Here is a 26,120-nt window from a genome sequence, read left to right as displayed (position 1 = left end):
GTTCGCGTCGACCGTCTAGAAGCATAATGAGCGGCATTATTATTGTGCTAAATTAGCGCTGCAGGAGCAGCTCTGACGGTCTTACGGAGACGGGAATTGCATCCGCCAAATCCAGACTAACTTGATTAATTCTGATTAAAAATATTATTTTGCCTGCATCGGGCTGTGGTGGCAAAGCCCCTCGCCGCAGCCTTGAACTGCAGCCTGAGGTCTCGTTTTCAGGGATAATATATTGCTGGTGACCTGTTCAATCTCAGTTGTTGACATTATTGTCCTGATGTGCTCTGGTTCCGCGGCCAAATAATGGGCCATCGACGCGCGCCATCCCAAGGTTGACGGACGCCAGACCCAAGGCTGCGACAAGGACCTCCGTAGTTACCGAATAGTTGTTGCAGTTGTAACCGGATTGTTCTCGCACTCTCTTCGAGCTGCACTTGAGGTTGCCTGTTCTGCTCTAGTGTCCCCAGAAAATTAGCGGTCTGACCAGTCGGATGGTGCTCCCCACAACCAAAAGTCCGTCTCTTTGGTAACTGGAGAAGGATCTCAATTTTTAGGTCTGACTGAGATGAGTCTGGACTGTGTGGGACGACGCTGGCCGGGAAAAACTTGGCCTTCAAGCATCAAGACCCAGTCTAGTATGTAAGCAGTTAGCCTCAAAGTTGCTCCAACATTAATATATTCTGTAGCCTGGTCATGCCATCGTCGAGCTATACTTGGATATTTGAGATCGAGATTCTGCCTTAGTATACGTTGCATTGCCACTCGAGTTGGTCGAGAAGTTCGAGTCCAGCCAATTCCTTCGCCTGCGCTTTTGCACAAGGACAACAATCCACTTACTACTTATTATTCACCTCGGTCACTTCGTGAATTTGTTGAGGTTTCCCCATTCTTGTGCAAACTGCGAGTTCCATCTCCAGAGATCCATACTATGACTTCATTGCATCGACTTGGGTTTATCGTTCGGGATCTAGCAAATCGCAATATACAATGCAAGGAACGGGTCCGCCAGGCCAATGCTCTACATGTATAAGAGCTTAGAGCACATCCTGATCCCCTGATCGCTGGCAGAGCTCTTCCACTCTCGGTCGTCCTTCTGATCCGGATAATGGATACGATGGATCCGTTGGTGGAGCTCTGGAGAATGCTCCATAATCCGTCGCACGATTTGTTGAACGATTCGCTATCCAGAAAGCTGGAACCGGCAGCTTCAACGAGATCTGGAGCCGCGAATCCCTCCTTTGTAATCGTTATGTAGGATGTTGGAATGGGTACATCTCCATGCAGATGGAGCCAAAGACGTATTGTTGTACAGAACCAACTTCAGCTGGGCCTCTCTGAGGCTGGTGTTTGCGATCTCCGTTTCGAAAGCCTTGAAAAGCCGTGCTCTCAAAGAAGCTGCTTAGGTGCGCGAAAACTGGTTGAACGAAGAATGCCGGGGGGGGGGGTATCATGCAGGAAGTTCAAATAAGCAGTGTTCTATAAAGGCTCCGGGCGGACAAGCTCTTGAGAACAATGAACGCTCTGAATGAGATCTGCACAATACGTTTCACAGCGCTTCTCATTCTTTGACTAGGTGTTATCCCCGCATATACCGTCATTGCCCGACGTCAGCTTGTCGAGTCTCACAAGTGGTAAGAGTCCCAAACCTCTGGTTCCTAGATCTGATCGCCATGCATCACCGGCTCGACTTGGTGGCAAATTAAGCCCAGCTGCTGCAGGGGAGGGTACATGGTGGGCACAAAGAGATATGCAGAATAACGTAAGAAGTTGTCCGTTCAGAAGCATCCGGCGAGTTCTGAGCTTGCGATCTTTGATGCGTGATGCCTTTTGGGCGAGGCTTGGAGCATGGATTAATCGCTCCGGAGACCAGAGAATTGGTTTAGGATCCACAAGAGCTCGGCGCTTGCCTTTGGGAGAAGGTACAAAAGCCCCAGAGAAATCCCCACTGACCTTCCAAATCGCGTTGGGACGAAATGCGACCGGGGAGAACAAAGGGAGAGTTGAGTCTCGAGTCTCGACCACCTTCACTCAGAACACATGACAAGAGCTAAATTTTCTTGTTCTATCATAGTTTCCCTAGTCTCCTTCTCAATTGCCGTTGTCAACAGAGGCGTCGAGCCGGCGGGTCACGGTCGCGGAATGTCAAGTGGCGTATGAGGCGGCACGCCAACGGCTCCATGACCACATAAGATTCATAGGCTGAGAGCTGTCAAGCTTCAACAACAAAGAATGAAATATGATTGATCATGAACCCCTATCGAGCATTGGCTTCTTGAAGCAAGTTTGACTGTTGAAAGAACAAGCAGTCCGATAGTGCTGTTACGTCTTTGTTGTGGATGTAGCGAGGGAGAACTCTGTCATACAGAAGGTTCGAAGACGCGCATCGCACAATAATCAATGAACCTTATCAGCAAGAACAGACCAGTTTCCCTGAACTGAGTTCAGGATGTTTGTGGGTTTCAAAGGAACAAAGAAATCGGCAGTTGGATTGAGCCTTCCAAGCCGGAGACAACAACGACAGTCCTGATCTGATAGTCTGACTCTTGACAGAACAATTTCCCCATGATCTCTCTGCGCGGCTGCCGGTCTGCCAAATTGATCGCGACAACAGCACGTGCCTGTGCTGTCTGCGGGCCTAAGGTAAGGGCAGCTTAGCTTGACAGGCTGCAGGAATAGCGCCTGGCTACGGCCAAAGGACGGCCAGTGTTGGAACTTGGCTCCTGGCCTAGCGCATCCACGGGTACTTTTATCCTCGGCTCCCATGCTGACATTACTCGGTGTCCGGGATCAATAAGATAACGTTCTTGAGGGAGTCAAGTTTGGTCGATGAGTATCATGAACTGGCGGAAGTCATCGATGCCCTGGTACAGAATACAGAGCGAGTGGGCCAAGTGTTCATCGCTCCGTAAGAGGCTAGGGGATCCTCTCTGCTATCATCGCCGCGATGGGAGGGACACGGCGAACACGATGGTGGAGCTGAGTCTGTCCTTCCTCACTCTCCCACTGGCCAACTGTGACGACTCTTCGAATGATTCCCGTCGTCCTCGAGTCCGCCCCACCAAGCCATTATCATCCCGGCATCTGTCGGTAGTTCGAGGACAAGGCTAATGGCGGTTGGTCGAGGATATCACACAGGTCGACAAATCACAGCAGTAACGGCGCGGGAGAGTTTCCGCCACCTCTGAAAGAAGCTGACCCCACGGGACGGGACGGTTCGAATTGGCATCAGCGACCAGCGTCAAGTCACCAGTGCAGTGTGATGAAATGCGAGAGAAGGCAGGGTGAGGCGTGCTGTGCCGTGTTTGCTCCACGGACGCGTTGGTCACAATCTAAATTGATTAAATCGGCGAGGCGGGTGTGCAGTGGTCTGTGGCATTTGGAGTGTTCGAGTGCAACGGTCGCCAGGGGTCGTCGCATCCTTGGCGAGATTAAAGGCAGAGTAAGGCAGAATAAGGCAACCACGAGCTGAGCAGTCAGGCAGCAAGGCATCAACGAAGCGCGTACTGCACGTGCCATAGCAGCCCTTTTAGGAACGTTCGCGCGTTCCAACCCTGGGCCAGATGCGGGTGCCATCTTCCTTCGACGTCAATCGGCATCATGGGCGCTATCGAAAGTTGAATCCAGGCTTGATTCCAGAGCCCAGAATTGATGCCCGACAAATGCCTCCTTCAGCATCTCGATACTGATCGTCCTTTCCAAACTGGTGGATGAGATGGGAAATCCACTGACGGCGCGTTTCGTTCTTCCTCCACCAGGTCCACAGCAGGAAGGAAAGAGGTCACCAACTGCATCCATTGGCCCAAAATCCTGCGATCTTGCTCAGCAACACCTCCATTGGACGAACGGTGGGTTCCGGATACATGATTCGTCGATTTCATCGCCGCTGGCACTTGTCTATGTGAAGCCGGGAAACCGAATGCTCGTGGTCATCGATTCAAGCTCTTGGGAAGGGTCTTTCGGGCTGTCTACAAAAGTACGTTGTGGCGAACCGGCGACGCGAGGTCTACAGAGTATCTACTCGTACCTTTTCCGAATGGCACATCCCGATTCGGCCTGGGTATGCTCCTGTTTCGTCCTCCGTACAGGTCTTTGTGCAGAGCATGGCTGGGCAAGGCTGAGCATAGCGATCTTCCCGAATTGAATGCCGGAGAGCAGACATGCTGGCATTAGTCCACCTACATCCTTGCCGAGTACCCAACCAAGTACAACAAACACGCGAATTCCTGGCTTCATACGGTGCGGATTTCGTCAAGATGACTGATCGAATCTTCATTGACATCAAATCTTGTGGGTTGTTGTGGATCTCTGCAGACTTGCTAGGCACGAGCCAGTAGCGCACCCGTGAGCCGTGAGACCCAAGAATTATCAAACTAGTTGGATTTGCGCGACTACGATCAGGAACCACGCCCATGATTCCGGACTGGAGAGCGAAGAGTTATGATACTAGGGCCGCCTTGTGTCTGCGCCATCTGCGGTTACGATTGTAAGCCATAGATGAGATTATGTTGGCACAAAGTCAAACCAGTAAGCATCTTACGACTCTCTCTCCCCATTGGTCGTAAGTTCTCCAAGAGAAAAATTCTGCAGGCCAACCATTTCCCGCGACAAGCGAGATCTAAGCTGGTCAAATTGATCATGCTCTCCGAACTTTCTTTGGGTGCGGACTGCGGATTGCGCAGTGCTTTGGGCGTATCAGAGCCCGGCGATGAGACGAGGAGCAACAACCCTTTTGGTCGATCACTACCATCCCCGACCACCGCAGAAGAAGGATCCAACCATAAATTTCAGATTCGATCTGTCAGTCATGGACTTGTACCTCTTGAATGCTCAAACAATACTAGCCAGCTCACGACTACCATTGGAGGAAGACCACCCAATCAATCTTCCCTCGTCGATTGCTGCTTCTGCAAACCCCGCATGACGGGTACAATTGCAGCAGTCGGTTTATGGGCGCTTAAGCGCCTTGCCATACCCCTGCTGTTTCCTACCGGCAGTCAAAATCAAATCCCAAGGCACGAATGACGAGCCGCAACAGAAGGTGATGAACAAGGATTTCATGCTGCACGCGTTCAAGTGCCGAATCAGGAGGACTGTGTAAATTGCTTCGGAGCAGCCACATCGATCTCCGCCATTGCCCCTCCTGTCCGGACTCTTCACCTTGTTACAGAATTAGTAAAAGCAGCAGAATGCCTTTCTGCCTAATAATCAGTCTCGCAAACAATCGACTTGTGCGATGCAGCATGATGTAGCATGACACAAGCGCATGCGCATGCAGATGAGGAAATCCCCCTTCTACGTTTCGCGACCTAAGACCTGCCCTCAAGATGTGCCGACCCCGGCGACTCAAACTCCGCCATTTTCTTTTTTTTTCGCTGCCGCAGTTCCCTGCCGCGATGCGAGATATCCGCCTTTCCTCTGGAGAAATGGTTCGGTCAAGGCGAACCCACAATCTATGGAGCGCGAGAAAAGCAAGTATAGGAACCCGAAATCAGAGTTCGACCAGCGCCTCCAACTGCAAGCTCTCACTCTGGCTTGCTGCACCTCTGACAGGCAAACAAATCCATAGGCCACCAATCCTACCTTGTCGCGGTCCAGCTTCGATGCAGAATCCCGCCTGAAGCACCTAGTCTGCAGGTTGCCCTTGCACAGCGGAAACTGCCAGAGTGGGCATGTGCAGCCGGCAGAAACCAGAATCAAATCTTGCAGAAGTGTTTGCTTTTTCCATCGTTCCTTTTCTCTCGCTCCCGCGCCAGACTCCGGCCCGTGACTCGTGGATTCCGCCTCGGTTCTCACCGCGATTTGCTGCTCCGCGTCCAATCAGCACCGCAAGCTGCACGTTCTTCCTCACGCTGACAGCCCGCCAGGCTATTGGTCTCACGTGCGGTGTGATCAACCCGCAGCTAAATCAATCACACCCAGGCCTGGCATATCCTCCGGCATTATTCATTCCTGGTTCCTTTCAGCCATCTTTATGTTGGGTGGATGAATGTCTTCAATGGACAATAGACAAAGCAATCCCCGGATCTTGTGACCAGGTTTTCAAAAAGGAGTCAATCGCATTCAGCAGACGCAGTACCGCTGCGAAGTACTTTGTACCATCCCTTATTCCTTCGTCGCCTGACTGAGTCAGGCCGTGAATTCTCTTTGTTTGCTCCGCCAGCCTTCAAAAGTGGCCATGCTGCCCAGAACACACAGCCCGCGCAATCGCATTGCCTTCCAGGTCTGGGCCTTGACAAATCGATGGTCGAGACCCGACAGCCACTCGTGAAGGTAGGGCTTCGGCTTCGCTCGGCATTGGAGACACGACTGGAGCCATTTCTATTTCTGGCGTTTAGGTAAGTCGGCAGGCTCAAAGCAGGTATCCGTATACGTAGGTATACGAGCAATTCAGCCAGATGGCGGTTTCTCTCTTGCTCAAACTTGAGAGGCCAGCTATCATGCTATTGGAAATGACGTAGACTTTATCCTTCTATGCACATTTTCAGGGTAGATATGTCAACCGCGTTTGACGATGGACTATGGGTCGTAGTTTCTAGTAGTAGAACGAATTGTAGGGCCCGGGCTGACTGCCAATGTCCTTTCCCTAAAAAGAAATATATATCTCCCACCTTCAGAACTGCTAGAATAAACCGATACCTTAGGATACATGGTAGCAGTAATAACATGGGCTTTGCTCACTGAGCGTCCGAACTATATACATGTACGTTCAACTGATTCGGGCCCCCTCACATGTGACGATATATAAAAGGTAACCATCGACCACATCAGGTTTATTTACAACGCGCAATGCGTCTTTAACTGTTACCTGTACTAAATAGTACTACCGCTAGATCTAATTCTTTCTCCGGGTGAATTATGGCAAGACAATACCGGGAAACCCTGCGTGTCTCAACCACATACATAGACGCCGCGAGGCTTTAAGCTAGGGTACTTCATACTATCAACGCACGGCAATGGAGTCCACATCACGGCATCTAGTCTAGCTTACGGCATTGAGTTTCAATCATCCTACTGTATCTGACTGCAGAAAATGTTAGTACATTCATCTTTCAGTCGATGGTTCAAAAGCTGCTCAGGCTTCGCATCTCATCCCAATCCATCCCATCCTGATTCAACCCCAAAGTCGGAGTTGCCGCTTATCTTATTTTCTGGTTATTACCTGGATTCTAATTTTCAAGCCCCTAATTGCGGTGTTGTCGTATCATCTCAGTCATAGCATGGCATAGCTCAAGTGAACTTCAGAGCAAAGATCGTATATACACTATCAGATGTGCCATGGCAGGTCCTCCGGATGAGATGAAACAGGAGAATAGCCGGAAGACCCCTGAATGCTGCTTAGGCGCCATGCGATGTTGCCCTACGCTTACAATTTCTAGGCTAATGCAAGAAATACATAGGGCTACCGCATGCACGCTCAGGTGTAGCTTTATAGTGAAGCAAGTCTCTGGGGTGCTCGTGGCGAGGCTGTAAAGGCGAGCACAAAAGCCATTTGGTGGCACGGGAAGAGCGGACAGTGACAGTTATGTAGGACTTGAGGAGTATCTCTGTTGCCTGGAAGGTGCCCCGGCCCCTGGTACCTAGGTACGTGCTCTCTCTCCGGTATTGTCGACCAACGTACCCAGGTTGAGGCACTTGTCCATCATCCAAATCTACAAGTGTGAAGCAGCCCATTTGTGCTCTTGCTGATGAGAGTTCGATAGGCTGGCCACATACATGGAAGAATGATATCCCCACACCATACACATTCTTACTTCGCGCGCGAAAAGACCAATGCTCTCACCTCGACGCTGACTCTAGGGCACCCTGGATTCTCGGACGTATTCAAGGGTATAAACGACGTATGCGGAGTATCTGCAGCGAATTCCGTCAGGTCATTATCTCTTGTCCAGTATGCATATATTCCTGGCTTCTGCACTGCAGTCCGCACCTCACCTCAAGCTTAGTAGGAAGGGCTCAACACCAGAGGGAAAAAAAAGAAAAAAAGAAAAAAAAAAGGAGAAAATTAAACAGTAGTAAACACTCACACTTGACGCAGTCCTCTTTCGAATCAAACCCTTTGAACAGAAGCACGTCTCCCACGTCCTGCTTGCTCATATAGTACCATTGGCATGTACCATTCGGTTCATATTCTGGATAGAGCATGGTGCCGGTATATTCACCGCGGATGACATCGGTTTCGATCAACCTGGATGTGTCCAAGGTTCGTCTGTCACATACGGCGATTGGGTGGTCCTCGATTGGTCCGCTGATGGGGCGCCAGAGACTGGGCTCTTCACGTCAGGGTTGGATATTGACTCTTTTTGAGTTGCAGTTTGCCTAACTGGCAGGGCCTTTGGGGAAGGAAAAGATGAAGGGAAGGGAAGTTGTGGGATTAAGCCTGGTACTCACTTGATCAGTTGCACTCGCCCGGAAAGGAGATGCTGAGATTCCTCTGGAAGATGATTTCGAATACGTTCCATCATAGGGATTCCCACCTTGTCCCGAGTTAGAAGCGTGTCTTGACGGCATTGTCAGTAAGGTAAACGGACATCCTTCAAAACTATCTGCAACTCCTGTCAGGGGAAGTAACTCCAACTTACCAATATGAACCTGCCGCGCAAACCCCTGCAAATTCGGGTTTCTCCTCCGCCGCTCCTTTGCACTTTTTCTCTTCCGAATCTTGATATCAAGATTTGCAACTTAGCGGCTGGCCGAAAAGCTAGCTATATACACATAAACAGTCGTCATGGGGCATACCTTCCAGTCAAAAACCATAACCTCCTCAGCCCCTTCAACCTCATTTCTCAAAATATCCACGCACTCCGGTAAGAAGATCTTCCCGACATTCTCGGGGTCCGAATACTCATACGCCTTCGTAAGAGCCGGCCGGGGACATCTTCGATAGGCAAACCCATTAGTGTCGAGATTGAACTTTAACAGAGGTAGAGGATCAGGATGATCAGGACTAGGGTCCGGGGCCAATTGCCTAATATCTATTATGGTTTCCGCGTGCTCTGCTACGCGGAATACCAAATTTGTTGTGTTCTCACGGTTTTTGTTCGGCTTTCTCCTTCGCCCGCCAGGTTGGACAATGCGGTATGGACGGGTTTGCGTGTAGCTGGGTTGCCATTGGAGATATGTCAACCTTGTCGAGACATCTGTAGCCATATCATACATATAGTATCACAATTCACGTTATTTAGGGTATAAAAGAAGGTGGAAGGAGGAGGTGGCAGAGGAGGGAGAGGAAGAGGGAAGAAGACTGATGAGGGTTGATGCAGTGAGTATACGTATCAGCGGTTCAGGCTCATGATATACAACGTTTACAACTGCTGTGGGCAGAAACTGAGAGCTTTATGTCCATGCATAAGTGACGCATAAGTGACTCATTAAAAGTGCCAAGAACATCACAGCCCCAAAGTGAGTCATTTTGTGATTCGATTGTCTTTGATAGACTTCCCAAGTGCTCTCGATTACCCTATGTACTGCTCGAGCCTCATCCACACCTCACAAGCTTACCTGCCCATGGTCCCCCTGATTCATTTTGCTTCCCCCAGTTCGCGCAACTTCATTGAGGCACTGCTCACCCTCTAGAACAAGAACAAGTATAGCACCCTTGACCCCTACTCCGTAGCTTTATGGTAGGTATGTAGGCCGTAGTCCAGCCCTATCACGACGATCCCCCCGCATCCTGAATCTCATCCATAATATTATACAACGCCCGTCTAATCGAAATCCGATCTTCCGCATCAACCGAGCTAAACCTGAAGCCCGCAAAGTCGTTTATAACGTACTCGTCCCCCGCAAGCGCGGCGTATATCCCCAGCGTATTATTGCTCAGTGCGTTGAGCCGCGTATCCGTTGCATCCATGAAGTCTTTTGTTATCACGACGAAGTAGATTGTGCATGCTGCTATTGTTATGAGCGAAAGGGAGGTCAGCCATAGGGCGAATGTTAGGGCTTTGGGGATCGCTCGCGGGTGTGGTCCGTCCAGGGTTGAGGAAGTGGGTACAGGTGTGGTGGGTTTGTTGGACATGTTTTTTTGTTTGGACTTGTGTCTTGTCTTGTCTGTGGTGAACTAGGGCGTTAGTGTGTGATGGATGGGCAGGTGGTAGGTTCACCCAGTGTCTGAGAGCAGCTAACTCACTCAAGGGGGTATGTTTCTTGTACTGGCTCGATCGATGTTCCAGTTAGGTAGCAGATGAGACGGGGGTCCTGGGGTGAGACTTGTGAAGCGCGCGAGTTAGGTCCGGGGCAGTTCGCGGATTTATAGAACATGAGGCTCTGGCCGCTCACATGGAACGCTTTCTTCGATATTGCTTTTACCGTTTCTGGGTGACCATCGAGTTGCTTGGCAGCAATGTATACGAGTATCCGACATTTCAACAGATGTGGTTGGACGGAGGCCGGGCTTGGTACTGCTTGGCGTATGGTCACTCGAAGTGTCTTTCGGGCTAGCACAGGGACTCTATGGTTGTAATGAGCACTGAGTTATTGGGGAAGAGATATGAGGTAGCAGTGATACTGGGCGGAAGTTTGCTACCGTCTAGCTACTTTTGCCCTGGCCCATCTATAGTCTTGACCTAGTCTAGCATTGAGAAACCCTAAGATTTAACATCTTATATCGAACGCAACAGATTCAGGATTAGCTCGTGATGACTCGCTAGTCTCAAGACGAAAGGTAAGACGAACGGTGATTTGGTTGCCATCTTGTGATTTCCTCTGTACGATGCCGACTAACACAGATATCTCCTGCTAGGAGCGCTTTGCGGCATGCCGGTACCCTTTGATTCCAAGGTCTACTAGCTTATATCCCCATCACGCACGTTAGCCCACATTGGCACAACATGATCAACCAAAGGAGAGTCCAAAATTACAAGCCTCGCTAGCATCAAACGTCCCACCACTTGGCGCACCTGATCCATCTGCATGCCGAAGGAGCAACAGCGTAGTAGTCTAGGTCGGGATAAAAGTCGTGATTCCTGCTCGGTACCGCAGGCACCTGCATAGAAGCCGGACTGCCTTGTCGAGCAAGAGTCAACCCCCCCACAAATGGGCACCTTTCCCCCCCCTTCTACAGACATTTGTCAGTGATAACTCAACTGGAAGACTCTGTAGGTGCCAATATCCTAAATAGAGCGACTCAAGTATGTTTACAGCAGGTACCGCGAGGACCATGACCGCCGTGACCTGGCCGAAAATCCAACTGTCGTTGACCATGTAGTCGAAGTAAAGGTCGGAGGGATCGGATGGGAAGAGAATATCCAACTCATACAGGGTGCTTAAGAGGCCCACCACGAAGCTGACGATGAGCCAATATACCTGCTCTTCGGATCAATATGTTCCTCCACAAAATCCGAGCTGAGAAGGTGAAGAAATACCAATACCTCGAAAAACGTTGACTCCGGGTGGTCCGCAAAGAGACGCAGGATGAGAAATAACGCTGATGCGGGATAATAAGAAATACCCCCCAATGCTCGTCGTGGCCCTCTAGGGATACTTCTCCACCTATATGGTGCCCATAACAGCATTCGTGTCCTATCGCTGATATACTTGTGTTTTCCACGATGTAGAGCGAGACTCGCCGATGGAGCTTGACGAATCTGAAGACGGACTCAAGGCCAACAAGCAGGATCATTGAAAAAGTGGACCAGGGGCCGATGTCATTTACTAATGGCTCTCGTGCTGAACTATGGCAGATACCATGATCAGTTGGTGACCAAGCCAGCCGTTTCTGTGTCCCTGAATTTCTAAGAGTGTAATTTTTCCAACCACCATAGTCAAGTGTAGACCCTATTGCAGTAAGAAGCACGATAATCATGGCGCATATGAGAGATACTCTCCATTGGCGCTGTGGCTTCCGATTGTGAAGATAGTTCCTCAGGAGCGTCAGGCGTGAGAGATGAGTTAGGCTCGAGAACCAGGCTAAGCGCCCGACGATCACCCAGTGGAAAGCCCGCAACGAAGCTGGGCATACCCACTGATCAGGATCCCAATGCCCGTTAGAAGTTGCAGATCGCTTATTGTAAGCACTCACTGTACCATAGTTAGAACTTCTCATGGGTGTGGACAGCCATCCCTTGGGGGTCGTACCTTGATCAATGGCTTGTTCAAGTGTGACCATCTTGAAGGGGCGAGAGAAGCTGCAGTCGGGTTCGGCGGCTTTCTGAAAAAGCGTAAAATCATTGAATCAACAGGGCTGGGACGGAATGGAACCACTCGATGACAATCCACATCGTTCTTGTCTCGGAATGGATCCAACTGTGGTTGATATGAGACAATATAGCGAAATTTGACTAGAACGACGATGATTCCGGCGGGCGCAATATAGCCGATCAGAACCTTGAGCAGGCGGTTTAGTGCTAGCAGACAAACAGTGGATGGGACTTCCCACTTCCTGGACCAGTTATATCAGGACCGTATTCAATGTGCGTGGGACGCTCCGTGCAGTTGTGGCTACAGCCCCCAGTCATGATGAATTTGTATGACTCATAAAGAAATGAGCAGAAGCTCACTGAGGCGCAGAGGGGATAATCGAATATAAGTACCTAATAGACCTGCGGACGAGCCTGAATGCCCGAGCGTCCTTGGTCGTCCATCGATTCAGGAATTGTTGGTGGAATCCTGGATGTTAACGCAAGCTGAGCCTCGCTGTACGAGATGATCTGGCTGGGCCACTCCTGTAAGCAGGGGAAGTCGCGGGTTGTGAGGACGAAAAGAAAGGAAAGCACAGCAGTTGCCTACTTGATCAAGTTTATTTATACCCGCTTACGGTACCCTTACCTCCATAAGTCGTCCCTAGTGATGAGTCCGCTTTGGTGGCTTTTGATCCGGGCATATCTCTGGGCATATCTCCTTTTCCCTCAGCCTCGCAATATACATCCTGAAGTTCGTGAGGGGGGATTCCCATCTAGGGAGCTAAAGAGCCTAGCCCTTGTCATCCAAACCTCAGTCTAATTCATTCGTGTTGATACAACTCCCTGGAAGTGATTCGGTGAATGCCACCTGTTTCGTCTTGTCTTCCATCCAATCTTGTCTTTCACTCAACAAAAGCACTACACCCAGAGCTCTAAAAAGGCCTTTGCGCAAGCAGCCGAAGTCGCCGCTGCATAGTCCTGCCCCTCCCTGTTTTTGTTGCGGTCAGCATAGTCGGCTACACCTTTGATAACAAGACAGGGAAAAGTATCCCAAATTCCGGCACCCTCCATCTCGAACGCAATAACGCCTTCTTTTGCCATAAGACTGTTTCGAAATTCCTCGGATTTGATGACTTGGTCTCCTGAGGCCACCAGTCCGATATGCACTGTAGGAGCAATAGTTGGGCCACATTGCCAGCCCATCCCGCCGTGCATGTCAGACCCAGATACCCTCCCCAGCTTCCTCAGCGCAACATGAAGGTGTTCGAGTAGCTTGTTCTGCAGCCTTTCACGACCGCATTGCCTCCCCAGCTCATCCAGCAGTAACCGAATTTCAAGACTTGGTCGTCCCAGCGTGTCAAGTAGCGTATCCTTTCGTTCGAGACCATGCGCATACCGTCGTCCAAAGTCATACTGCACCACCCCACTGCTTATAACCACATCCCCCAAGCAAATTTCCTGGTCGTCTGGTGTAGACGGCGCCCCTCCACATATGCCAAGGACAAGGGCAAGCCTTACACTGGGAAAGCTGCACCGGCAAAATGCGGCAGCAGTTGCTCCATGGCTTTTGCCTATTCCCGACATGTAGACCAAGACTACATTATGCGTCCCAATAACGCCAGCGGAGTAGGCGTTTGGATCACCACGAGCCTTACCATATTGATTGTCGGAGTCCCACCGCTCGTCGAAAAGAGCCTCGACGGCGTCTGCTTCGAGCGGTAATGCGCAAAAGATGGCGACGTCGAACTTGAAGTCGTTGCTGCCGCTCGCGCTCAACGACGGGATAGACGATGGGGAAGGCGCAACAGACCGTGCGCGCGGGAAACTCGGGATCTCGCCGGTTTCAAAACTGCTGGGATGACCGTACCCCGGTAAGAAGTCCTCGTGAAAATTGTGATTGTCACCAATCTGGACATTGGCGTTGCCGGATGCATTGATTTGCCCTGCACTGTTTGTTGTCCGGTTGATGCTTCCAGCGATGTAGGGCCCTTTGTACAGCATCGCTTTGGAAAACGAGCCCTATCAGAAGCGGCTTCCTGTCCTGAAATGAGGTGGACGATGTGTCCCTGGTCGTTAGGCTGACTTGGAGGTTGGAGGACGCTATCCTCAGCCTTGTCGCAATGCGAGGATCTGGCCCCTCCATCGTAGGCATACAGCCAATGAGCTCCTGCGCATAGCCGCGCATCAAGGCTTCACCTCTCACCTCTCACCTCCTTCGCCCCTTTCTGTCTCGAAACAGGCTGTTGCCTTAGCCTTACACACTGGCAGCTACAACACTCTGGTTCTCCGCAGTATGGCGGTACCTAGGTGACGACCGAACGCGACTGCAACAACTGAAGCCCGAGTATCTCGAACTTGACTATCTCCGATGGAGACAACGAATACGGTGGAAACTATCTCAGCGTGCGAGCACGCCACTGTTCACGTCGGGAACAACTATAATACGTTTCACGAGGACAAGGCCGAGTCCAGACGACGTCGAATCCTACAACAGCTCTATCAAGCACATTGCGCTGCAACTGGCTATCCAAATGACTATGAGTCCCACCGAAATCGGAATCCCCCGCACGCCCATGGCACATGCGAGTGGTTCTTTAGCAGCCAGGAATATGCGGATTGGATACAGGCGCCGGAATCGCGTCTTTTGTGGCTAACCGCTGATGCTGGCTGTGGAAAATCCGTGCTAGCTTCTTCCGCTGTCAACCAGCTTCGCGAAACACGAACATCGGATTTAGTTTGCCATTTCTTCTTCCGAGATGACAACAAGATTCAGGCAGACGGGGTGTGTGCGCTGCAGGCTCTACTGCATCAGGTTTTGTCCACGAGAGCTACGATTCCCCGTATTCTGGAAACCGAGTTCGATAACAAGGGAGACGTTGTGTTGACTCGTTTTCAATCTCTGTGGAATATTTTCCTTGGTGTAGTTGCTGAGGGCCCCAGAAACGTCTTATGCGTGCTGGATGGACTCGATGAATGCGAGAGTACAACACAAAACCTCCTTCTTGCCGCGATATCCAAGTTTTATGAACAGAATGCCGGTGAAAATAATCTTGTTCATCTACAAAAACGCCCTTTTCTGAAAATGTTTCTCACGGCAAGGCCTCTAAATACTATCACCACCCGACTTCGCAAGGTAGAGTGCTTCCGCCTACGAGGAGAAAATGAGGTTCAATCATTCAGCTCTGACATTCAACTGGTAATCACAAAGAATCTCAGCGAGCTGGCCGAAGAAGGCCTCATTGGCCTACAAACAAGAGATCGCCTACTGGGCAAGCTTCTTCGACAGCACGGCAACACTTATCTCTGGGCAGCCCTAATTATGAACCTGTTGCACGACGAGGCCGAGAATGGGGCATCGGAGATGGAGCTGCTCGCCACTCTTGAGGACAACAGCATATACGCTTTGTATGCCAAGTTTCTTGATCAGTGCCTGGCACACTCGCCAATTGCGGCCCTAACGAGATGTTTTCTCCAAATTGTCCTGGCTGCCGCTCGACCGCTGACACTGGAGGAAATGGATTACGCCCTATCGTTGCGCGCTGACCATAAAGATACGAGCGATCTCATGCCTCACCTCCATCCGGCGAGAGAGAGCTTTTTGAAACGACTTGGCGGCTCGTTTGTCACCGTTCAAGAGGGAAGGGTCCGCCTTATACACCAGACTGCTCGGGAATTCCTCCTGTGCGACCAGAACGGCATCCATTCTGGCAATTCAAAGTTTGGAAGCTGGTATCATTCTCTCGAGCTCGCAGAGGCGCATGAAGTCCTAGCACAACGCTGTGTCTGGTATCTCCTATTCAATGACTTCAACACCGTCCCAACCCCGGCCAGCGTCTCGTGGCAAGACCGTCAAATCACCCGCGATAGATTGATTGAGAGGCACCCATTTCTCGAATACGCATCACATCACTGGCATCGGCACGTGCGCAACAGCTCTTCGAGCACACAGGACAAGACTCTCGTCAACTCTGCCCTGGACCTTTCTTCTACGCGAGACCGCCGCTTCTGGACTTGGCTCTATGTTTCTGCGCCACAATGGTCGTCTACGATGACGACTTCGTTTACCGCAGCCGAGTATCTTGGCCTCGGCGAGATCGCTGGGATGCAGCTGTCGACTCGAAAATGGCGACTGGACACTGATACAGATGAGCCTCTTCCACTTCTATGGGCGGCGCTCAATGGCTACATAGACACCATCAAGCTCTTGTTCATCTACAATCCCAATCTCTACATTTCGGACCCTGGTTCTCACATTCGCTTCACTATCAGAGTTTCAGAGCACTGCATCGGGTCGAATATCCATACCACCTGGTCCCATGAAGTCATACAGGTTTTGGTCACCCATAAGGTATCTTTTGATGGCGCCATAGTCTCATTTGTACGTTTCGGCTCAACGGAAATATCCAAATACTTTATCGAAAGGTACCCCAAGCTTGTCGCACAAATACGGACTGAAGAAACACGCTTCTCAGTCCTCACACTGGCTATCATCCATCGGCAACCGGACATCGTGAAAGCCTTGTGCAATATTGACCCTGAAATAGTGAGCCCAGATTTGTAAGTGATAGCCCTAGCCAATTTCTTCGTACAGCCCGTCACTCATAATATGTAGTATCAACGATTCCGCCTACAACGGTCGCACCCCCCTCGACTACGCGGTAGCCCTACAAGATCACGAAATGATTACTTACCTTATCGACCACGGTGCAAAACATAGCGGCAAATTCGAGATATGACAGGAGCCACGGCCATCAAGGAGCCAGCGCACCAATTATGTTTCCGTGCCCATTGGTGGCACTGCGGCAGTATGGTGCAGGGCTCAGCCGGAGGCCGTAGAGAAACAAATCGGAGACAACTACGCCGAGAACCTCAAAATGGCCCCGCGCTCAATGGTGGACGAGATAGAGGGAGAGGCCGGTAAAACAGTCAGCACCTTCTGTCGCACGCATGAGGAACGGGAGGTTTCAAAGACGCCAGTGCGTCTGCAGAATACACATGAGATAAAGGCTCATATGAGGTTCAGTGCGCCGAGTATGCTGGCCGACATATGGAAATTAGAAAATTCTCCATACGAGATCTTGGGGATCCCTGAGTCTGAAAGGTCAGACCTCACTCCGGCTCAACTTTCCAGACGCTATCGGCAAAAGGTCCTTCAGGTTCATCCCGATCGCCAGTTCGCGCACGAGCAGGGGGCGGACGAGAATGTGGAGGAGGACCCGGCCGCGCGGTTCCATGAAGTCCACGAGGCATACGAACTATTGCGAGATTCCGTTAAAAAAAGAACAATATGATTCCCTGCAAGCCCAGATGGCAAGTCACTTTCCCCGAAACTTCAATTGGAGCAGACGACACATGGGATTCGGACCTAGGTCGGGATTATCTGTTCAACTTCTTTCAAAAGAAAAAAGGCATCCACATGAGTGATGGCAAACATTAAGCTTTACCATGGGTAATAACACCATATTGTATACCAAGAGTCCCTGTCCAGCGGCTCGAGAAGAGAAGGAGACTGCTGTTCCCCTGACTCAGAGCTATTTCGTAGGTATAACCATTCACCACGAGCGAACTTGCTCGACCCGTCTGGCAACAGGAAGGCAGAAAGATCCATCTACTCGCAATAGAGGCTCGGAATCATAGTAAAAGAAGTAATTTATCCAACCAACGCCCCAATCGCACCCCCCTCCTCAGCATCAACCCCTCTAAACTCGAAATACCGATTCCACTCCGGATCATCAACCAACCCCCCCGCAAGCTCCTTCTCAAACCCAATACTAAACTCGTTCCCCTCGTCCTCACCCGCCGGAGGATTATTAGTCCGAACAGGATAAACGACCGTCATACCAGCCGTGACGGTGTCAAAGGGAAATCGAAAAGCATGAGGCCTGCCGAATCCAAAATCAGCGTCGCAGGGCCTCGTATCCCGCCAGTCTGTCGTGATGTTGCTCATGGGCGGGAAGCTGTCGGTGCGTAGGAACAGGGCGGTTTTATCGCGGATTGGCGCGATCGCTGAGAGCGCGATGTCGAGGTTTTCTTCTGTTACGCTGTTTGTGAGTTGGCGGATATACCTACACAGACAAACAGGGGTTAGTTAGCTACATGTCTGGCGCTATAGTAAGGGGTATGCGTGAGCTGGTACCAAGCTAGCTTTGACATCGGTGCCTCAGATATAACCTCCTCCACCGTGAGCTGGGGTACGGGGCTCGACGTGCTCATTGCGACGAATACAACATTCCCCTGCATGCGCTCTGGCACGCGTGGATTCCGAAAGCGCCTCCGCATATCGACAGCCTCACCCCAGAGAAGATGATTCTGCTTGGGATCTGCTGGGCTGAAAAGCTTCGCCCTGTGCTTCGACAGCACACGCCAGATGTACGCGGTGTACACATCGTAGCTTGAAATCCAGTAACTCCCATCTTCGGGACTTGCCATTCTCTTCAGCTCGGCTGCTTTGCTTTTCGGGAGGTGGAACAGGAGCCACTGGCCGGTTTTATGGTCCGGATGTCGTGACGGCGTCACGGGCCCGTCGACGCGCTGCTCTTCGGGGAGATCAGGCTTTGTAACCCTTGACAGGTCCAGACAGCTCGGATCCCAAGGTGGAAGGACCGGTGCTGTTGTTCCATCCGGAGATTTCCAGATCGCAGCGCAATTATCGGCTAGCTGGTGCAGCTCCCCAGCCCATCCCATAATATCATTACAATAGTGGTGATGGTGCATCATGAAGACCAAGCCGCCGCGGATAAAACTCGCTTTGAAAGCAGACGCCTTGGGCTGGCTGGCAGGTTGAGCCTCTGGTTTCTCGCCGTACGTCATGGGAGCCACACTCCAAGTGTTGATATCGCCGAGAGCCTGCGAGACGAAATGTCGTTCCTCGAGCTCCTCAAATGAAGGATACTTACCCTCATCCTCGGGACCATCGAGCCACTGTACGTGGAACTCGACGGTGCTTTGCTTCTTCTTGTGGAAGCATAGCCCACCCTGAGGGTGTTCCTCGAGGACTCCGCATAACTGGCGGCATTGGCTGAGGGTAACTTCGAGACCGCGCTTGAGCACGGGGATGATGCTTGGCTTTTCGGGATCTGAGAGTTTGAAGAAGAGTGCGTAGTTGGTGTATACTTGTCCGACGCAGTAGTCTAGTGTGGAAAGCTTGAAATACTCATCCGGCGGGTCGGATTCCCACCCGGTCGGGTGGAGTTCGAGGATTTCTTGCTTGCCCATCATCTTAGTTAACTTCGTAATACGAATAAATGAATGAGAGAGCCAGATGCGTCGTGAAAAGCTTGCAGGGAAGGGTGCGTAAGAGACAGCGGCATTCTAAAAAACATAGGGAGGAACCAAGCTCTTTAAGCGACTTGGACCATTAGGCCTCCCATCTGTATCTAACTAGATACTCTATCAAGGCAGAGCTGAGCCTGATATGCATTCCTACTATTCATATATCAGAAACCCCGGTCGACCGTTTGAGACAAAACGGCCGTCTTTGTCCCCTCTGACTACGTAGGGCTACTAGGCCAAGAATAGCTAGAAGTCCCCCACCTGCACCTATCAAATGGTGAGTCAATGATGAATGATATGAGAGGACACTCCGTATCCAGAGTAGTAGCCGCTAGACCAGCCACGGCAATAGATCTCCATTGCAGTGCTCAGGCGGCAAACTGGCGATGCAATGTGAGTTATTTTCGAGCCGCGCTTGCTACCTTGGAGGGTATCATATACCTAAGTCACTACAGTACCAAGTCCAGGAGTGATACTAGTATAGACCTGCTACCAGGAACAGCACAGCACAGGACAACCAGAGCAAGAACAGTACCTGCATTTCATACGAAGGGCGTCGCCGCACGGAGGGTTGTTGTATTAGGGTAAGAAGCATATATGAAAGTGATAACCGGATTCATTTGGTTTTGGAGAATCTATAACATTCTATCTGTTCTTACAGGGTAGATAGATAGAGCTAGGTCGATAACCATAAATTATTAGCTATTCAAAATCAACAAATGCCCCGGATAATGGAATCACAAGCCTGAAATAGAATGCCCCTTCAGCTCACGCGACGATACAAAGGATAAGCAGTGTCAGTAGTCAAATGAGTGCATGGAGTGATAAGTATGAACTAGATAGAATATAACTCTTCTGCCGCACGAGGAGGCAAAGGATAAGAACTAGTTTAGTGACGATACACCCTGATATTAGTAGACACACTCTTTTCCCCAAGCCCGCAAACAAGATCAGTGTTTGCAGACGTTGACTGGTAGATAACTGTCGGTATCTTCCCCGAAAAGCGTTGAGGAATGACTGCAAGCGACACTAATTATGCGCGCGGGCAGAGAGGCAGAATCTGCTGAGAACCTTGAATTGATCCTCTTGCCGTTGCCTCTTTTCATACTTTATTGCCTGCTTGCTATCTTCGCAGGAACCTCGATAAAGTGAAGAATCGCAGCGAGCAAGTACTAACTACGGGTATCCTTCTTCACATGTCGGTTGATAGCTGTCATAGAGAACGGCTGTTGACAAACTCGGAATATCCTAGGTGGATCCATGGACATTCCGGTATCCCAGCCCCTGTATCCAATGTGTCCACTCTCGATGACCTAGACTAGAAAAGCATCTGCCGGAGCTAATTATGTTAAAGCTTGTTCAGTCGCCTGCCCGCCTGTAGCATCTTGGGTGAGCTGACATCCTCGGAACTTCCTTCCTAGACTTCTCCGGCCATTCGATGACGAACCACGATAGCCAGTGATTATCTCCAGACCTCCTTATTATACCGCAGACTCCCCAGGCTGCGCTCGCATCCGACCAAGCTTGGGTGTGTGGGGATGGATGAGCTGTCCTCATCTTCAATGCTCAATTCGTATTTAAATCATCTGCCCATCCACCCGATTTTTGGCATGCACTATGGCCTTGAGACCTTCGTAAAGAAACAATCAATATACCTGCTGTCCACGATACTATCATACTTGATAAACATAGGGTCAGGTCACCTATCTCCGGATTCGCAGCAGCGGCACAGCAGCAGGAGCGGCCGCTATTTGGTTATTATGTTGGATGGTCGCGCCCCCAAGAGCGCAGATTGTCCACCTTGCGCTCACGAGCGGAATATTCATTGGACTCTTTATCAACGCGTATCTTGCTTAGGAAGAGATCTGGCAGTGGATATGCTGTTACTCGCGATTGCAGATACCACAACCACCCTACCATACGTTAATTGGTTACTGTTGGATTGAAACGCAGGGAACTCAGGCTGATTTCAAAGTGGCATTGGCTCTTGGCTATTAGCACAAATCTGCATTGTCTAGTGGGGGAGGAACAGTTCTAAACCATGTTTACTCGCCTAACAACCATGGAATGTTGTACCTTGCTGCCTTGCAACCTAAAAGAGAAAATGATTGACATCATCTATGATGCAATCACTACCATGTACGGTAACCACCTAGGGCTGCCAGCAAGCCCTGACCCACCTCTCGGGTGCTTATAAACAGCTCCCCGACCGCAATCCATCTCTTCTTCTTCAACACAACAACCACAACAGTAAGTCTACCCCATGCATATATCCAACATCTGTTCCTCTCAAGAGGAACGCAAGCACATGATGCTATATGATAGGACCGAGATCATTCTTGTGGAAAAAACTACCCAGAGCCAATTTTTTTCAAGACGGGTCTCTGAGCTGCTTGCTGAATTCAATCCATGATCGAGCAACATTACTTGTTTGTCACAACGGATGGCTAACATGGATTCTTCTATGCTATATAGGTAGTATATCTTCCTTCTGTCCTCGAGCAGTACGAAGCTGGCCTGTCGCCCGGCAATGTCGGGTTATCAAAGCAGGGATGAAGGGCCCGGATCGACTTAGCATAGAACAACAATGATCTCTCAGAACGATTTCTCAAAACTTTTTGCTGTGCTGGTAGTCATAAAACTCCACTGTAAAATTAGATAGGAACCTGGTCAGACAAATACAACGACGCGGGAGGCCTTCTCCAACGCTATGGACCATTAGAGGCCCGGCCACCGGACCGGGTATTGAGGACGCTTGCTGCAAGGTATCAACTATCAAGCAAAGCTATCAGCCGAGGGCCCAGAAGTATATTTATGTATTTTTCACACAACATGCAGAGCGAAGCAAGAGACTACACAAAAACCATTTTAATAGTTGGGAGTGAGTAGGTTGGTTATGCATAGGGGATTACTCATTACTTTTCTGTTCTTGTGTACTGCTTTATGTACTTGTTGGCTTTGGGATTATTGGCGTTGACGGCTGGGCTTTATGTTCTTGCTTGAGGCCTCTACGGTTCCCTGCATAGCTATTTCCTAAGTCAGGCTAGATCTGGTACGGACTTGACTTGAACTGAATTATATCTTCGTGCGTTGCGCATTCAGCTCGCCGTCCTCCTCTCTCTTACTAAACTAGTTGAGACAGGGAGATACGATACCAATGGGCGGTTGCATTCACATTGTAGACTTATGCTATGTATCTCAGACCTGCTCTCTAGAATCAACCCAAGCGATAAACGAGATGTCAATGCGCCATTTTGGCTGTGAGCATATTAAATACTTATTATCTGGGAACCAAGGACTTGTTGCTCCTGGTAGTTTTGGCTCGGAATTTCCATAAGGGTAAGATTCATCTTATAGGCCAGAAAGAGTCGAGCCAGTATTCGTCATTTGGGTTGAAGAGTCAAGAGTAATAAGCCGGAGCGGGAGGCTGTTTAGAGAAATAAAAAAAGCATGGTATAGGCAATGCATACTAGCTGCCCCTTGGGTGTTCTGGATCCCAGTAGTTAACCCCTTGGGAATCCTTGATCTTGTCGAGTTCGAGCGTCATCCTCCCAACGAGCTGAATCGGCTTTAAGGTCTGCTATCATCTCCTGCGGGATATTTTGATAAGTCTTTCTTCGTCCCAGCTTGCTATTGCAGGAAGATAGATAGAAAAAAAGATAATATGAACGAGCTTACAGGTGTGAGGTTCCGGTATGCGCGAATATGATAACTGTTGCGGCCCTGCACGGAATCAGAGAATGGCTCGAAGGTATGCAGACATTGCGAATTCCAGGCCTTACACGAGCATCATTTCCCAAGTAGCGGCATATATCAGCTACGATGACTTCGCGAGTAATACCCTCCCTTGGGATGAAATATTCGTTTTACCTTGAATATTGCGGTTCGCTTCTCGGTTCCTGTGAGCACTCTATGTCTCCGCCGCGCCGTCCTCCCGGTGTTAACTATCCGATGGTGTATCCGGAGGATCCGCGGTACTGGCTGGACAGGGAAGGGGAGCCTGACTGGAGAGAGGAGGAAGACAGGCTAAGACGGAAAATGTCCCAGCTTTTAGATGAAGCCAGACTCGGTCCTATTCTGGTCAAAGCGTGGAGCGGCCACTATCGAAGTGTCACTGAGGCCATTGCCGATGTTCGAGCGCTTTTGAAGAACAGGGGAGTGAATCTCGTTGGTGGTGACGAGATCCTGGTCCCCGCGGGAGATGGAAATACATTCTGGGATGATATCTTCGTCACTGTTCCCGGGCAATACGGGAATGAACTTCGGCTGCGTGAAAGCAGAGGGCTAGGTTCAACTTGGAGGACCACTTTGGCCCCCGTCCCGGAAATGAAGATGGAGTGAGCTTGCTAATAAGATGCTTTTCACTTTGGCTGGCGTATCACCTTCTACGGCCTGTGTTGGAGAACCGTGGATCAGCAGAGGGAAGTTGCCTGGTGGTACCACGGCCCAGAGGTGGAATTCGTAGATCTCAATGGATGATGCATGGTCACGGTTCACAGCTTCTAGACACTCTGTTTGCTGAGGGCAGGGTGGAGGGCGTATATTTTCTCAAAGCAATCCTATCATTTTCATCCACTAGTATAGTTACTGACTTCCTTTTCTCGTGGAATCTCCATTGACACGGATATCTTTCTTTTTTCAATCCCCATTGAACCTGCGACTGATGATGCACCGCAGCGCAATCTCGTCTCTGCGGGGCCCTGTCACCTTGATGGTATATACATACTGTTGTGTTATCCCGCTCTAACTGGAAAACGATAAATATACTTGCCCTCCACACTATCTTTGACTTTGCTATTTGATGTTGCTATTCCTCCTCGGGCCCCCCAAGTTCCCTGTCAGGTGCCGACCGCTGTCCATTTGTTTCGTGAACTTCTTGTTATTTAACCTATCGGATATGAGCTTGGTATACACAACCCCTAGGCAATTGGTTCCTGGGACAACATTGGGTCGAGATGCTAGAACAATATCCAGTGGGCAGATAGGAGCTCATCTTGCATCGAGATACAATCCTAGTGACTAGACTACGGCGGCGAACCAAGTGCAGCTGAACCAAAGCAGCGTCCGACAGAATATATATTTGCCATAAACATTTGCTGACCGTCACGGCGGCGGTACATGTCACATCCATCCATTATATCCATGATTTGATGATGTCAGTCCTGATCAAGCTGGGCATCCCATCCCTAGCTATGGTGAAAATAATGCCTTCAATACCTGCGCCCTCTTATACCTCTGGGGCTTACCCTCCTGATCCATAGGATATTGCCCACGAGCGCCGTGCGCCCGCTCAACCAATGAGCCGACCGCATCGCAAACACCGCGCCCAGTTCTGCGCGAAACCTCGACAAAGAGACAGTTCCGCTGGGTTGCAAACGCCTCGGCTTCTCCTTGCGACACGGACATGGGGCCTTCTTCACCTTCACCTTCACCCATGGCGACAATCACCGTCGCAAGAAAAGGATAAGGGGAGAGGACCATATCTTCGCTGCGGCTTCGCATCCCCTCACAGACAGCGACCAATTCATCCCACGATTCCCTCGACGAGGCGTCATACGTCAAAACAAGGCAGACATGCTGCATGATGGTGAGGACAGCCAATCTAGCAGCCCAAGGCCCCGTGGGGTCCGGCACGGAAACAAAGCGGACATTGTAGATGTACCCGTCGCAAAGGTAGTCCGTCTCGTAGTCGCCTGTCGGGTCAAACTCGCTTCCGTAATCCGTTTCTCGCTGGAGTAGCTATATAGATGAAAGCCCCGCGCGCGGGTGTGAGTGAGCTCAGCTCGGCTAGCGCCAGGTTGGGGGTGTATGGTATAGTATATATAGTACTTGAAATCGACTAGGAGCATGCGTGCATGTATGCATGTTGCAATGCGCTGGGTGTGATATGTAGATAGATGGATAGATAACGTACCCTGTAAAGACGCAAGTAGTCGGCGGCGCCTTTGGCACTCGCGACCATAATTGTAATAGACTGGGTCTCGGAACCGGGCTTGCGGATAGATGATAGCAGGGTAGGTGACCGCTTCACCTCGCTGATATGCATGGCGCGAGGGGGAGGGGACGGGTTAACACTTTCGCTCTCTGCTATCGTGGCCGGCGCTGATGGCGCGGGCTCACTGCCACGGCTGCTCCGGCTGACCTTACCACGGAGCTTGCGAAATATGTTCATGGCGTGAGATAGTATAGGAGACGGGCGGGTGAGGTAGGTGGGTGGGTGAAATGAGTGGATACGGGCAAAGCTCGGAATATACCTGCAACCGAGGCACTGCTGGCGGTGGCTTGTGCGGAAATTACCTTGGCCGTGTTTTTGGGGGCGATAAAAAAAAAAAGTCCGAACTGCCTGACCAAGATGCTCTGTGATAGTTGATATTAATGGTTGGAGGAGGGAGGTTACAGGGGCGGTATGTGATATATCTCACCGCCCGGACGGCCCGACCCGACAAGAGGCTCAGAGCCTGAAAGCCTTCGGAGATTAAGCACCAAAAGTGTTAGCCGCGCTAGTATAGGGCGCTACTAGTGCGTTGTGTCCGTCGCATGACTTGTACCTAAGGGGTCTTGGAAATGCTTTCTTCCCCTCTAGTCCAGCGTTGGACTATGGGTCCATGCTATTCTGAAACTGGACTGGCAGTGTAAAGTCACGGAAGTTGGAAATGTGGAGTTGGGCGTTCTAGTAAGCGAAGTCGCAGACAAGCGCGGCAATTATAAGCAGAGGCTCTGGCGAGTTTAATG

The 26,120-nt window shown here is 50.4% G+C and overlaps 10 protein-coding genes across 10 annotated transcripts; 5 read left to right on the top strand and 5 right to left on the bottom strand.

The window, feature by feature from the left end:
- Positions 1-4,318: 4,318 nt before the first annotated feature.
- On the top strand, positions 4,319-5,346 carry BDV17DRAFT_57013 (uncharacterized protein). Its single transcript, XM_073764799.1, has one exon. It carries the CDS (start codon positions 4,495-4,497, stop codon positions 5,020-5,022), a length of 528 nt encoding a protein of 175 aa, XP_073616366.1. The 5' UTR covers positions 4,319-4,494; the 3' UTR covers positions 5,023-5,346.
- A 1,801-nt stretch (positions 5,347-7,147) lies between these two features.
- Positions 7,148-9,362, bottom strand: BDV17DRAFT_261116 (uncharacterized protein). The gene is made up of 5 exons (XM_073757627.1): positions 8,737-9,362; positions 8,580-8,658; positions 8,389-8,497; positions 8,025-8,263; positions 7,148-7,851 (listed from the first exon to the last, which is right to left on the bottom strand). Exons 1-5 carry the CDS (start codon positions 9,154-9,156, stop codon positions 7,748-7,750), a joined length of 951 nt encoding a protein of 316 aa, XP_073616365.1. The 5' UTR covers positions 9,157-9,362; the 3' UTR covers positions 7,148-7,747.
- A 1,793-nt stretch (positions 9,363-11,155) lies between these two features.
- BDV17DRAFT_56919 (uncharacterized protein) lies at positions 11,156-12,397 on the bottom strand. Its single transcript, XM_073764798.1, has 3 exons — positions 12,374-12,397; positions 12,073-12,321; positions 11,156-12,015 (listed from the first exon to the last, which is right to left on the bottom strand). Exons 2-3 carry the CDS (start codon positions 12,101-12,103, stop codon positions 11,249-11,251), a joined length of 798 nt encoding a protein of 265 aa, XP_073616364.1. The 5' UTR covers positions 12,104-12,321; positions 12,374-12,397; the 3' UTR covers positions 11,156-11,248.
- Positions 12,398-13,034: 637 nt separating this feature from the next.
- Positions 13,035-14,117, bottom strand: BDV17DRAFT_281282 (5'-methylthioadenosine/S-adenosylhomocysteine nucleosidase family protein; the record flags this gene model as incomplete). Its single annotated transcript, XM_073760003.1, has 2 exons — positions 13,035-13,941; positions 13,984-14,117. 2 exons carry the CDS (start codon positions 14,115-14,117, stop codon positions 13,035-13,037), a joined length of 1,041 nt encoding a protein of 346 aa, XP_073616363.1.
- A 220-nt stretch (positions 14,118-14,337) lies between these two features.
- BDV17DRAFT_56903 (uncharacterized protein) lies at positions 14,338-16,834 on the top strand. Its single transcript, XM_073764796.1, has one exon. It carries the CDS (start codon positions 14,485-14,487, stop codon positions 16,675-16,677), a length of 2,193 nt encoding a protein of 730 aa, XP_073616362.1. The 5' UTR covers positions 14,338-14,484; the 3' UTR covers positions 16,678-16,834.
- Positions 16,835-17,482, top strand: BDV17DRAFT_56904 (J domain-containing protein). Its single transcript, XM_073764797.1, has one exon. It carries the CDS (start codon positions 16,991-16,993, stop codon positions 17,405-17,407), a length of 417 nt encoding a protein of 138 aa, XP_073616361.1. The 5' UTR covers positions 16,835-16,990; the 3' UTR covers positions 17,408-17,482.
- BDV17DRAFT_297995 (uncharacterized protein) lies at positions 17,483-19,331 on the bottom strand (the record flags this gene model as incomplete). Its single annotated transcript, XM_073763601.1, has 2 exons — positions 17,483-18,181; positions 18,253-19,331. 2 exons carry the CDS (start codon positions 19,329-19,331, stop codon positions 17,767-17,769), a joined length of 1,494 nt encoding a protein of 497 aa, XP_073616360.1. The 3' UTR covers positions 17,483-17,766.
- Positions 19,332-21,470: 2,139 nt separating this feature from the next.
- BDV17DRAFT_261104 (uncharacterized protein) lies at positions 21,471-21,996 on the top strand. The gene has a single exon (XM_073757626.1). It carries the CDS (start codon positions 21,707-21,709, stop codon positions 21,977-21,979), a length of 273 nt encoding a protein of 90 aa, XP_073616359.1. The 5' UTR covers positions 21,471-21,706; the 3' UTR covers positions 21,980-21,996.
- A 1,304-nt stretch (positions 21,997-23,300) lies between these two features.
- Positions 23,301-23,729, top strand: BDV17DRAFT_290537 (uncharacterized protein; the record flags this gene model as incomplete). Its single annotated transcript, XM_073761933.1, has 1 exon — positions 23,301-23,729. One exon carries the CDS (start codon positions 23,301-23,303, stop codon positions 23,727-23,729), a length of 429 nt encoding a protein of 142 aa, XP_073616358.1.
- An 833-nt stretch (positions 23,730-24,562) lies between these two features.
- BDV17DRAFT_261103 (uncharacterized protein) lies at positions 24,563-25,709 on the bottom strand. The gene is made up of 2 exons (XM_073757625.1): positions 25,303-25,709; positions 24,563-25,127 (listed from the first exon to the last, which is right to left on the bottom strand). Exons 1-2 carry the CDS (start codon positions 25,558-25,560, stop codon positions 24,579-24,581), a joined length of 807 nt encoding a protein of 268 aa, XP_073616357.1. The 5' UTR covers positions 25,561-25,709; the 3' UTR covers positions 24,563-24,578.
- Between the last annotated feature and the right edge of the window lie 411 nt (positions 25,710-26,120).

This window comes from Aspergillus undulatus, assembly GCF_047715775.1.
Source record: "Aspergillus undulatus strain CBS 261.88 unplaced genomic scaffold BDV17scaffold_19, whole genome shotgun sequence".
Taxonomy (NCBI): domain Eukaryota; kingdom Fungi; phylum Ascomycota; class Eurotiomycetes; order Eurotiales; family Aspergillaceae; genus Aspergillus; species Aspergillus undulatus.
Note: the sequence above shows the minus strand (reverse complement) of the source record. Positions and strands in the feature narration are given on the sequence as shown.